Source organism: Heterocephalus glaber, unplaced genomic scaffold (assembly GCF_053883595.1).
Source record: "Heterocephalus glaber isolate CG9 unplaced genomic scaffold, H.glaber_assembly_v1.0 deba00001481, whole genome shotgun sequence".
NCBI lineage: Eukaryota > Metazoa > Chordata > Mammalia > Rodentia > Bathyergidae > Heterocephalus > Heterocephalus glaber.
Window position 1 is genome coordinate 13,645,882 of NW_028258317.1, and position 12,576 is coordinate 13,658,457.

General features: G+C 34.0%; 1 protein-coding gene across 3 annotated transcripts in view; it reads right to left on the reverse strand.

Moving 5' to 3' along the window:
• Ncbp1 (nuclear cap binding protein subunit 1) overlaps window positions 1–12,576 on the reverse strand; it is a 39,633-nt gene that overhangs the window by 15,211 nt on the left and 11,846 nt on the right. For all 3 annotated transcript variants that reach the window (XR_015440009.1, XM_004864971.4, XM_013065684.3), the window contains exons 5-12: window positions 10,804–10,911; window positions 10,342–10,463; window positions 8,871–8,940; window positions 8,144–8,359; window positions 7,361–7,458; window positions 6,640–6,703; window positions 5,154–5,264; window positions 3,199–3,263 (exon numbers count right to left, since the gene is read on the reverse strand). Coding sequence is in view for 2 of the 3 variants with exons in the window: in XM_004864971.4 (XP_004865028.1) it covers window positions 3,199–3,263; window positions 5,154–5,264; window positions 6,640–6,703; window positions 7,361–7,458; window positions 8,144–8,359; window positions 8,871–8,940; window positions 10,342–10,463; window positions 10,804–10,911 (854 nt within the window). In the remaining variant the exon portion in view is untranslated. The remainder of the gene's footprint in view (window positions 1–3,198; window positions 3,264–5,153; window positions 5,265–6,639; window positions 6,704–7,360; window positions 7,459–8,143; window positions 8,360–8,870; window positions 8,941–10,341; window positions 10,464–10,803; window positions 10,912–12,576) is intronic.

Sequence of the window (12,576 nt, forward strand, 5' to 3'; positions counted from 1 at the left end):
AACCGGGGTGTACAGAGGGACACAGATACTGGGAACACCTGGAATGCACATAGTGGACACTATTAATCAACCATACCCAGGAATAAAGACAGGGCAGAATTCAAAATTCACACACAAAAACATGAGTGTGTAGAAACAAAGTAGATCTCAGTAGTGACTCACTATCCCTCCTCCATATCTGGTGTATTCCAATACTGCAGATCCTGGAAAGAAAGTGCTCACTGAAAAACATGAAGGAATTTTTTAAACTCATTTTTCCTTTTCTTAATTGGTTTTTTTGGGGGGGGGATTTCTTGGCTTTCTATTTTTCTTTCATTTTGCTGTTTTTTTTTTTTCTTCTTGTTATTTTGTTACTTTTATCTAGTTTTATTAATTTTCTTTTACTCCTTAATATGATTCTTTACTCCATTTTCCTCTCTTCTTCTCATTTTTTTTTTTTTGTACTGGGGATCAAAACTTGGGACCTTGCACTTGCGAGGCTGGTGGCAGCACCACTGAGCTAAATCCCCTGCTCTCCTTCTCAGCTTGTCTGTACTTTTCAAATTTCATTTCTTTCATTTTCTTTTCCCCAGCCCTTTCATCTTTACTAGTATTACTATTAAGCTTTATTAATTTTTAGATATTTAGTTGAGTTTGCTATTATTTTTGAATTCTATTGTTAAAGGTGGTATAACTGGTACATTTAATTGATGTCTGCCATATGTCAGTATTTGGTTTGTCTTTGTTTCTGTAACTACAGATATCTTTTCTATTGTTAAGGGTCATATAGAGATAGCTTTCATTGGTTCTTATGGTATGTTAATATGCAGTTTGACTTTGATGCTATTATTGTTGCTAACATTATTGCTATTGGCAGGGTGGTATATAGCTGTTGTCATTAACTGGTTTTTTACTACATGTCAATATCTGGTTTAACACCGTGTCAGCAACAATACTGTAGTTCATTTCTGGAGAACTGGATGCTGCACCCTTTTCTCCTCAAATTAATGGAGGTGATCAGATCTTGAGACAGAGAAAAAGACCCACAGATAGCCAAGCCTAGAGTGCATCACTGGAAACCAGACACTAACTAAAGAGATCTCCATGCTAACCAATGAAGTCTTTCCACTATAATTGAACTACAACCCTTAGCACAGAACAAAAACAAAATCAACCAATAGAAAACAAGGTGACAAAATGTCTCTTAAAAACTCCCAACTCCCCCAAAGCTGGTCCATAGGCCATCTATGGGGAGGAAATCAAAAGCTAAAGAGCTGAATTATATGGAATGATAAAAGGAGATAAAACCAGATCAACAAGATTCTTGGTGAGCTCAAAGATGATATAACTAAATAGATGATGGACTTAATAAAACTGATCAGGAAGCTTACATAAAACACTAACAAAAAGCTAGATGAGCAAAACAAAACATGAATAATAAGTTTAGCAAAAAATTAAGAGTTCATGAAAAGGTACCGAACAGAAATCCAGGCAAGAAAACATTTTATTGAAAGTATGGGCAACAGAAGTGGCCAATGTAAGGAAAGAGTATCAGAACTAGAAGACAGGGCTGAGTACATGAAAACTAATACACAAATTTAATGCAATCCCAATCAAAATACCAATAGCATTCCTCACAGAACTATATAAAACAATCCTAAAATTTGTAAAGAACCAAAAGAGACCCAGAATAGCAAAAGGATCCTGGGCAATAAGAGTAAAGCCAGAGGCATCACAATCCCAAATTTCAGGTTGTATCACAAAGCTACAGTGACAAAAACAACATGGTACTAGCATAAAAAGTTATATGGATCAGTGGAACACAGCAGAGGATGTACAAACAACCCCAGGCAATTCAGCCATCTGACCTTGACAACAGGACAAGAAACATACATTGGAGGAAAGATAGCTTCTTTAATAAGTGGTACTAGGAAAATGTGTTATCCACACGCAGAAGATTGAATTTAGACCCACATCTCTCACTATGTACTAAACTAAAAATCAAAATGGATCAAAGATCTAAATATTAAAAAGGAAACATAACTTGCAGGAAGATAAAATAGGTAAAATTCTTGAATACACAGGCATAAATAAGCAAGGACTTTCTGAGCAGAACCCCAAATGCTCAAGAAATACTAACAAATGGAATTATACTGAATTTAAAAGCTTCTGCATAGCAAAGTAAACAACCAAAAGAGCAAAGAAACAACCTACAGAATGGCAAAAAAATTTTGCCAACTATTTCTCAGAGGACTAATATCTAGAATGTATAAAGAACTCAAAAAAATTAGACCTCCCCCAAATAAAACAAACAATCAAAAATTGGACAAATGAAATAAACAGAAACTTCTCAAAAGAATAAGTGGCCAATGAATGAAAAAACTTTAACACCTCTGGTTATTAGAGAAATGTAAATTAAAACAACACTGAGAAAAAAAAACAACAACACTGAGAGTTCATCTTACTCCAAAAGAATGGCTATCAACAAGAAACCAAATAATAACAAATACTGGGGAGGCTATGGGGGGCAAAATGAACCCTTTCACATTGTTGGTGGGAATGTAAACTAGCACAACCATTATGGAAATCAGTATGGAGATTCTTCAAAACACTAAAGCTAGAAATTGCATCCAGTTATTCCCCTTCTAGTCATCTTCCCAAAAGAGTTAAAAACATCATATTACAATGATATATGCATATCTGTATTTAAAGCATCACAACACATAACAGCTAAATCCTGGCAGAGGCCCCTATGTCCATGGACAGATGAATGGATAAAGAAAATGTGGCATTTAAACACAATGAAGTACTACTGTTATAAAGAGAAAATCATGTCATCTGTAGGAAAATGGATATACCTTGAGACCATAATGTTAAATGAAATAAAGCAGATATACAAACTTCAATATCATGTTTTCTCTTTTATGAGAAATCTGAAACATAAAATAAAGAGCAAAATGAAAGACAGATGACGGGAAATGAGACAGATGTTTTGCAAATGGGAAGGGGACCAAAAGATGGCCAGGAGGGGGAAGGAATGCAGAGGAAGTGGATGTAAAAAGAATTAAGATGTGTCATGTACATGTACCAACTCATCATGATCACTGTAATCACTATGTACTGCAAATATGTACTAATAAAAATTTAAAAAAAATATTTAATAAAGTACAAAGAACAGAAGCAGCTAACACTCAGTACAGAAATGAACAATTACTTTACCTGTCTACACATGTAGTATTCATTGTGTCCAAACGCATGTATAACATTTCAGTTGCCTGTGCAAGCTGTGAATTTGAAGATAAGGAAAACTATTTTCCACTCTTCTTCAAAATTAAGTTGTGACAGCAAAAAACAATACAAAACATTTTCTCTAAGTTTTTATAACAAGTAATAATGTGTTTTATTCATGTAATCTTTTAAAAGCTTTAAAGTATCAATGATGTACAATAAATCTGACAGGCATACACTGATTAAATCTAGGTCATGAATATTTTCATCATCTCCAGAATTTGCCTGTGCTCCTTTGTATACCATTCCCTTCTCTCTCCCTTCCCAAGCAACCGCTGGCCTGCTTTCATTATTATGCATTCTGGAATTTTATGTAAATTATATATTCTATGAATTCTTATTTGTGTGGTATCTCATTTGCCATAAATTATTTTTCAATTTCTTCATGTTGTTACCTGCACTAAAAACTCGTTTCTTTTTACTGCTGAGTAATATTCTGTTCCAATGATACAATAAAATTTGTTTATCTATTCATTGTTTCTATTGGACTATTACAAATAAAGGTTTTATGAACACTAATGTCAAGTCTTTCCTTCTGAAAACCCAAATCATCTTTCAAGAATGAAAACAAAGTAAAAACCTTTTCAAAAATGCAGAGAGACCATGAGCAGTGAACCTTCTCTAAAGGAAATACTATAGATGGGAAATTAAGGATATACAAAAAGGAATGGAGATCCCTGAAAGTGGCAGATATGCAGAAACATTTAAATGAACATTATGGCATAAAACATTTTTTTCTGTAAGCTCCAAGAAATAAGATAAATTTAAACTTACTTAACATTCTAACACTAGTACTTAACCAGGAGGAAAAAAAATTAAAGGACATAAATTAAGACTGATGAGCATGCATGCTACAAGTACACAGGTATATATTCATGTAGCAATATAGGCACATACCTGTAGACTAGTAGGGAGAAAAAAATGAAACAAATACGAAAAATCTTCCAATAAGACACGGCATCAAAGAAATATAAAGCAGGCATGAAATAGGGTTCAATTAAAAGGCAAAGACTGTTAGATTGGATTTTAAGGATATCTGCTGTTTATAAACATAAAAAAATGCAGGGATGCGGAAAGCTAGGGGGAAAAATGATAAAAATAATTATTTTAATCAAAAGAAGGTTGGTGAAGCATTATTAATATTTAACAAAATAGACATTTTAAGGCAATGCTATATAAAATAATCACTTCAGAGTAATAAAAGACTCACTTCACCAAAGATATAACAATTCTGAATGTGAATGTACCCAATAATACTAAATTAAATCAGACAGATATAACAATTCTGAATGTGAATGTACCCAATAATACTAAATTAAATCAGACAGAACTACAGTTACAGTGGAACATTAATAGCTCCCTTTATAACACAAAGAAGCAGCAGAACTCTCTCACCAAAATCAGTTAAAAGATAGTGAATTAAAATATTATAACCAATGAACTGATCTAATGGACTTACAGAGAACCCTAACCCCCAAAATGGCAGAATATACATTCCTTTCATAGTGACAGTAAAACTGTATTTTAAAAGCAAAAGAATGATTTTCATACATCATAATTGTGTGGGGATGAAAACAGAGGGATCTTGCTGGGAGGAGGACAAAGGCAGCTTTTAAGATATGGTATATGTTAAGTTTACAATGGGTGCTTCAGTCTGTCTTATTAAATTATAATAGTTCACTGTCACAACAAATCGTCAAAAGTTGGCTCACATATTTCATAATCTTTTATTTATTTATTTATTTATTTTTGGGGTACCGGAGATTGAACTTGGGTCCTTGCGCTTGTGCAGCAGGCGGCGAAACCACTGAGCTAAATCCCCGGTCCCCTTAATGATCTTTTAAATCCCAGCCAGAGTATAAATTGAAAATCAAAGGAAAGGATACAACTTGGGGAAGAGAGCCAGGCTGAAGTTTGCACAATTCAATGAGAAGTGTTGTGTACATCACATCAATGTGGGGGGGTGCTGGAAGTTGAAACAGCTCTGCAAAGATCACCTGTGAAAGAATCATGAGTCAGAACTCAATTCAACTATTATCACAGCATGCCTACTATTAGAAAGACCTTAACATTATAAACCTAAACTCTAACCCCAGGGCATTTATAATGAAAAAAGAATTACAGTACTTTCTGTAACTGAATACCTAATGAATTTTTTCTCTCTACTCAATCAAATAAAATCATATAAAAGTAAAGCTTTTTGGATCCATATTCCCAACAAGCATGCAATAATTCCAACTCTGGAACTATCAAATGAACTCAGCAATGTAGTTTACCGAGGGACTCAACAGTCCACTAAGAGTTTAATTCCTACAACTATTAATAACCTTTAGCAGTCTCTGAGAACGAGACACCATTTTGACAATCTAAGACTTATTTGCCATGTCTCTTGTTCAGAATCTTTTGCTTTCACTCTCCCTTGTAACTGGTAGACCATCAACCTAGAACTCTAAAATCCTCTGCATTCTTTCTTTTCACATTCTCTTCTCAAACTCCTATACTTCAGTCTGATGAAATTCTACACGTTGTGCAGATTTAATTATATAATTTAGTTTTGCATTTCAACTGATGTATCAACGAGCCAAATTCACAGTATGAGCATACTCTCATGTTTTGTAATGATAGGACAGATGCAGTACTGTTAAAAAAAGTATTTTTTAAAAGGCATGAAAGTGCTATATGAATAAAATGTGCATCTTAAATAACATATCATACTATGCTCTCTCATGAATACTTTAGCTTGACTCTTGTTACATGGAAACATTTCATTGTGACATAATTTCTTCAAGGTCTAATCTATCAAGGTACTACACTACTAGCATCATCCTCTTGTATCAATATGGGGTCAAAAGCTTTTCTATTCTTCCTACTTTTAAACTACTTGGCTCTTTTGATTTCTATATAAGGAATATATAAAGATTCATCCCTACCTTGTGTTACAGGAAATAATATACTAGCAAAGTATATGCTAGTAATAAGAGGCCTGACAAACACAGGTAAAGATATGTTATCTCCTAAAGTAACAGAGTACTTTAAAGTATTTCAATTACTTATGCATCTGTTAAGTGGACAATGTATTGACAGGGCTAGAGATAACTTACATTATCCATGATAACTATCCATGAATGATGGCATACTATATAAGTAATTTATAGACAACTCAAAATTCCATTTGGCTACTGGTCTCAACCTCCTGTTTTCTCTTTACTAACATGGCTAATAGAGCACCAAAAGTGACAGCATTTTCCTCGCTCCTCTGTTAATTTTCAGTGCCTGACGAGCAGCAAGAAAAAAACAATAAGCCAAGAGTATATTGTACTTTAAAGTAACAAAGACTGTGAAATTCAGAAACGCAACACACGGAATGCATACCTCAACTATGTGGTAGTTCAAGGGGATCTTGTTCTTCCCTGGATAGCTCACTAGCTGTGCAGCACTATAAAAGTGTAATTTAAGTTTAATAAGTAAACAAAGATACATGAGAAATCATATAATCAGTCTCAAAAGTAATGTGTTTAGATATAAGGAAAAGGAATCTTTTCTGAAATGTTCTAAATTTTGGTTACTTAACTGTGGCATAAATTGTTTTGTCTACCACAAGAAAAAGGAACCTAAGTAATAATACTAAGGAAGCATATTCAGATCTACTAATTTAACAAGTTTTAAAAGGACAATCCACTCCTAAAATACTATATTCCTTTCTACTTTAAAATTGAACCCCAAACTTTCTAAGGTCTAAGAAAATTTATTAAAAATTAACTTTCAAAGCTTGGACAGCTAAACTCTAGAAAGCAGAGCAAAACTATTAGTAGTCATTTATTTCCGTAACGTCCAAACCAAAAATAACTTGCCATTCAAATCTTCCATACTATATGGTAAACATCCACAAAAAAACCCTGACATCACATGCACCCAAAAAAGTACTGCTTGAAGGTGAAGAGCCTTGAGAATAAATCAAGTATTTTCAAGTATTAGCAAAGCAAGGAGTCAGGAGGACAGAATGATCATTGCACACTCTTAACACACATTTGCTCTTAAACCAAATCATCAAATCACTTTCTCCCCTCCACAAGCACCATGAAAGGCAACTTACCAGGTCTTCCTTTCCTTCCAGTGTGACTTAATGATGCAGTGGAGGTTCTCCTCTATCACAAACCTTTCCACTGAGTGACTCCCTGGCATCACAGGACCCTGGAAAGAAACCAGATGCACATATAGGGACCTAGGAAGCAGGTCACTTATTAAAAAAAAAATCAGAGCATCTATTAGGTTTCGGGCACTATATTGTGTGGTAGGAGTAAAAATTTAACAGTGTCAAAGCTCTGTACGTCAGAAAATTTCATTGTTATGTTCAGATATCTACAACAAAATCAGTAAGTTATAGTGTTTCTTTACTGCAGCTGATAACATACTATCAGTACCCACTTTACACACTATCTGAGCCTACCTTTAGAGCTAAAATTATTAAGTATTCATCATATGGCAGATACTGTTCTTTGTATTTTATATGTGTTAATAATTCAATCCTAATGACACTATGAGACACTATTATGCCTTTAGGTAATCAAAGATCACTCAGACAGTATTTTGCCAAACCAGGATTAAAACACAATCCAATCTGGTTCTCACATCCACTCTTCTTGACCTGTACATTATGCTGTCCCTCTAATCTATTTATATATGCTAAATATAATTTCTTGCATATTGACATAACATCATTTACTGATGTAAAAAGTTAACCTTCATTGCCATCAACCTTAGCTAAATAAAACAAAACTGAAAATTAAAAGACATCTCAGACATAAGTAAATAAAAATTAAATCACAAGTACAATGCAACACAGGCCCTTTCCAGGAACTTTCATTTGGTCACATACCTCAGGATCATCTGTATAATCAAACATTCTAAAGATAACCCTTGGCATCGGGTACACAGAATCTTCAGTGTGGGGAGGTGGTGTAAAAGGAGGCAGATTATGCTGTAGTGCTTCACAGAGGATGCTATCAAAGGCAAGATAAGGTCTGAGGATGTGCCGTTCCTGCCAGCGATCCTTTTTCAATTTCTGGATCTGGGCCCACAGGCAATCTAAATACTAAAGACAGATTAATTTTTAATAATTAATGTAAATAATATTTTGACTAGACAAAACTACAAATCACTACCTTCTAAAATATAGGATACACATTTAAGCTAACTTACAATTACATACAGTACAAAAGAATGGTACTAAGTTTTTGTATTGTTTGTTCTGTTTGTTTGAGTCAAGATTTAAGTATGTTTTCCAGGTTGGCCTGGAACTCACAATTCTCCTGAGTCACTTTACTGAATAGCTGGCATTTAGAATGTGCCACTGTGTCCATACTTTGTTTTATAAATCTGCTTGGAGTTTTTACCTCTTATTTTTGGGGTTGGATATTAAAAAAAAATGTCAAGACTGTAATAGCTGGAATCTCAGAGAACAAGGAAATGCCTTACGGCTATGAAGAGTTGAATTCCTCACAAGTTATAAGAAAATGTAGCTAAGATGTGCAAATGAATGGTCCAGTGTGTTACACAGATAAGAATCTACTCATATATATTAGGAGGGACTGAAATCAATTTACCTCTTCTTGTGGATGTGGTTTATCAGCAGTCCATACTTGTAACATGGGCACATGGGTCTTTTGGCGTCTTCTAAATATAAAAAGGAAAATCTATACTTAGGCTTTTAAAATTATGAAAAGATGCTTAGTGGTTTTCATAATAAAATGCAAACTGAAGCAGTAAAAGAACTTTTGCCTATCAGATCAGCAAGTATCAACATTTTTTATAACATATCATGTATTATAATGTATATGTAAATCTGCAGCCTCTTGCTAACAAAGGGGTTAACTGGTATAATCTCTTTGGAAGGCAATTTGAATAAATACATCAAAATGAAAATTGTTTAGAACCTTCAACCCTACAATGCCATTTGTAAGAATTCACATTCCGCCATAAATATATTTGCATATGTTCGCAAAAACATAATATTTATAAAAGAATATTCACTAACATATTCTGTATAATAGCAAAAGACTAAATGTCTACCAAAAGGAAACTGATCTATTGTCAGTTTCCTAAATGTCCTAAATGTCTACCAACAGGAAACTAGTCAAAAGCAATCATGGTTCATTAAAACAGTGATATACCATACTAGTGTTAAAAAGAATGGGGTAGAGCTACATATTCGTATACAGCATACTCAAATTACAGTAAGAAAAAAAAGTGGCAGTAGATATATTGGGCTACCATTTATATAAAAAAGATGGAGCTATACATATATACATGTAAGATTCTATTTGTAGAATTCTTTTAACTTGTAACCAACAAAACAAATATTAACAGTATTCAAAGAAGTACCTATTAATAGGTAGAAAATGATACAACAAAATCAATCTGCAAAAAACATAAGGGACATATAATCACCATGCTGCTGGATAACTAAGTAGAAGTTTATTACAAGGTATGGTATTAGCATTACATCCAACAAGATAAACCAAGCATTTACAACAGCTTGAAGAAGATAGGTAATGGGAAGATATCAGACTATTTTAATTAAAATGTTATGTTTCCTAAGAAATGTGAACTAGATAGAACATTAGAGAAACACTATTTTAAGTTTGTATTAGGATTAATTATATGAAATAAATATAAGTGCCAGAGCAGTGGTTCTCCACTTGCAGAATATACTAGTATTACAGATGCTCAGAGCTCTTTCCTAAACAATATAATTCACTTGGTCCAGGAGTTGGGGTCTGAGCATTTGTACCACTGGTAATTCTTATGCACACTAATATTTAAGGAACTATTTATTATTCTAAGAGAGTTTTATGTCTTTTACATACATACAAAACGCAGCTTTTTTGCTCATCTTGAGGTCTCAGTGAATTCTAACAGTAGGAGAATGAGATTACCTAGAAAATATCTTCAGTACTGCTTTTTTGAGAATGAAATGCAAATGGTATTGCTAACAATAAAATCTAACATTTATTATTATATCAGTAAGATATCTTTTACCTAAATAATAAAGAGTAGTATGAGCTGTGCCCTTACTTAAGATAGCTTTCAGTGTTGGCAAAGATGCGGTCCATCTCTGCATCTTTCTTTTCATACAACTCCTTTCCAACCCAGGGCAAAGATGACAAAAATGCATACACGTACCAATCCCGTCGTACCTGAAGAATTTTTAAAAAGGCAAGTTTAAAACATGTGCTATTCAATTTTCATTCATATTTTATTTACTTAAATGAAATCCTCTGGAAACTAAGCTTAAATAAGACATCTGATTAATTTAGAGCATTTCTAGATGTATTAGTTCTAATCTTACTAGACAGAATCATTTGAATTAACACTCAGATATCAAAAGAACCCATCAGTAGGCCAGTTGACTTAAATTTTAAATATTAATCATTTATAGTAAGATAATCTGTTACCTTTTGTTTATTACTAAAGAGCTACCAATGAAAAATTCCTGATATAATACTACTGGACAAGATTCAGCGTAAGTGCTCTTACCTGAGGTACATCTTCTTCCTGAGTTACACTTACAAAATTTTCAAACATAGCAACCATTGATGGGGCAGCAATCACATGACAATTCACAAGATCAGATAAAAAACGAACCTGTTGAAGCAAACAATTTCTGCTATTAAATCAATATCCTTTACAATAATTACAAAATAAGCAATCTAGCTGCGCAAGTGCAAGGACCGGAGTTCAATCCCCAGTACCAAAGAAAAAAAAGCAATCTGGTGATGGTCTAAACCATGGTTTGAAAAACTATAGCCCAATGGCTTAATCTAGCCTATTATCTGTTTTTGCACAGCCTGTGAACCAAAAATGGGTTTAAGTATTTTTTTTTTGTATATCCTTTTATTGGTACATTTTAGATATACAATATAATGAGATTCATCATTGGAGATATCCACCTTTACATACTTGGTTTTTATTTTTTCCCCCTTCCCCTGCCCTCCCTTCAACCCCTCCATCCCTCCCTATTTACAAAGACTACTTCCTTTTTTTCATTTTCTTATTAATTCCATTCCCTTCTTTCTTTTCCCGTCCTTCCCATTTCCCCTTCCCCTTTGCCTCTTTTCTTCCTATTTCACATTATCTAGGGTTTAAGCATTTTAATGCTTGAAAAATTTTTTTTTTACTCATACAATTACAAGAAATTCAAATTTCAGTGCCCATAAACTTTTGGTGAAACACAAACATGTCCATTCTGTTATTTATTGATCATGGTGACTTTTGTGTTATAATGGTGGAGGTGAGTTGTGACACAGATCCTTTGATGGACAGGAACCTGCTAATTTATAGGTTTCCACGCCAACCTACTTTAAGAATCCAGACTGTAGGGCTGGAGATTTAGTTCAGTGGTTCCACCGCCTGCCTTGCAAGCGCAAGGTCCTGAGTTCGATCCCCAGTACCAAAAAAAAGAATCCAGACTGTAAAACAGTCTGGCTACTTCAATCTAAAATTCAGCCTGTTTTAACTGTGAATTATTTTCACTGAACTATAGGACCAAAGTTATGGAACAGATATTTACTGGATCTCCTTTGTGTGCCACTGCTAAGCAGTATTAAAGGCCTTGTTATTGAGACTCACAGTCTTCTGGGAAAAAACACAATCTCAACACAAAGGCACGACCCTATACTGAAAGGTAAATTTAAAAAGTGCACTAGGAACAATGACAAAGAAAGCAAGGGAAAGCATCATAAAGGAGGTTAACAACTGGTTAGATTGTAAAAGATGAGCAGAGCACTCCTCAAGTGGTGAGCAAGAAGGGCATTCTATGCAGAGGGATTTAAAAACAGGGTGTACTCAGGGATGTGCAAATAATTTTAATAAAGTTGGAGAGCATATGGGAGGCAAGGATAGAAAAACGGATGGGGGCAACCATGAAGGGCCAGGCTAAAGAGTTCAGACTGTGAAGGGTGGCCAAAGTTTTCTTATTCACTAAAAAAAGAATTCACTAAAAAAGAATTTGATCATATAGCTCCAACATATATACATTTATTTATGATAAATACTAGTTCATTTCCAATCTATATATTATTAGTAAGGCTTAATTAATTTCATTTAAGATAAATAAAAGGTCTAATATTTACTTCCTATAATCCAATTTGTCATTTTCTGTACAGGATTTTTTTTTTTTGGTATCAGGAATTGAACTCAGAACCTTGCGCTTGCGAGGCAAGCAGGACCACTGAGCTAAATCCCCCACCCATGTGTACAGGATTTTTAAAACCAACCAACTCTAGAAACCAGAAAGGAACTGGGTTTTAA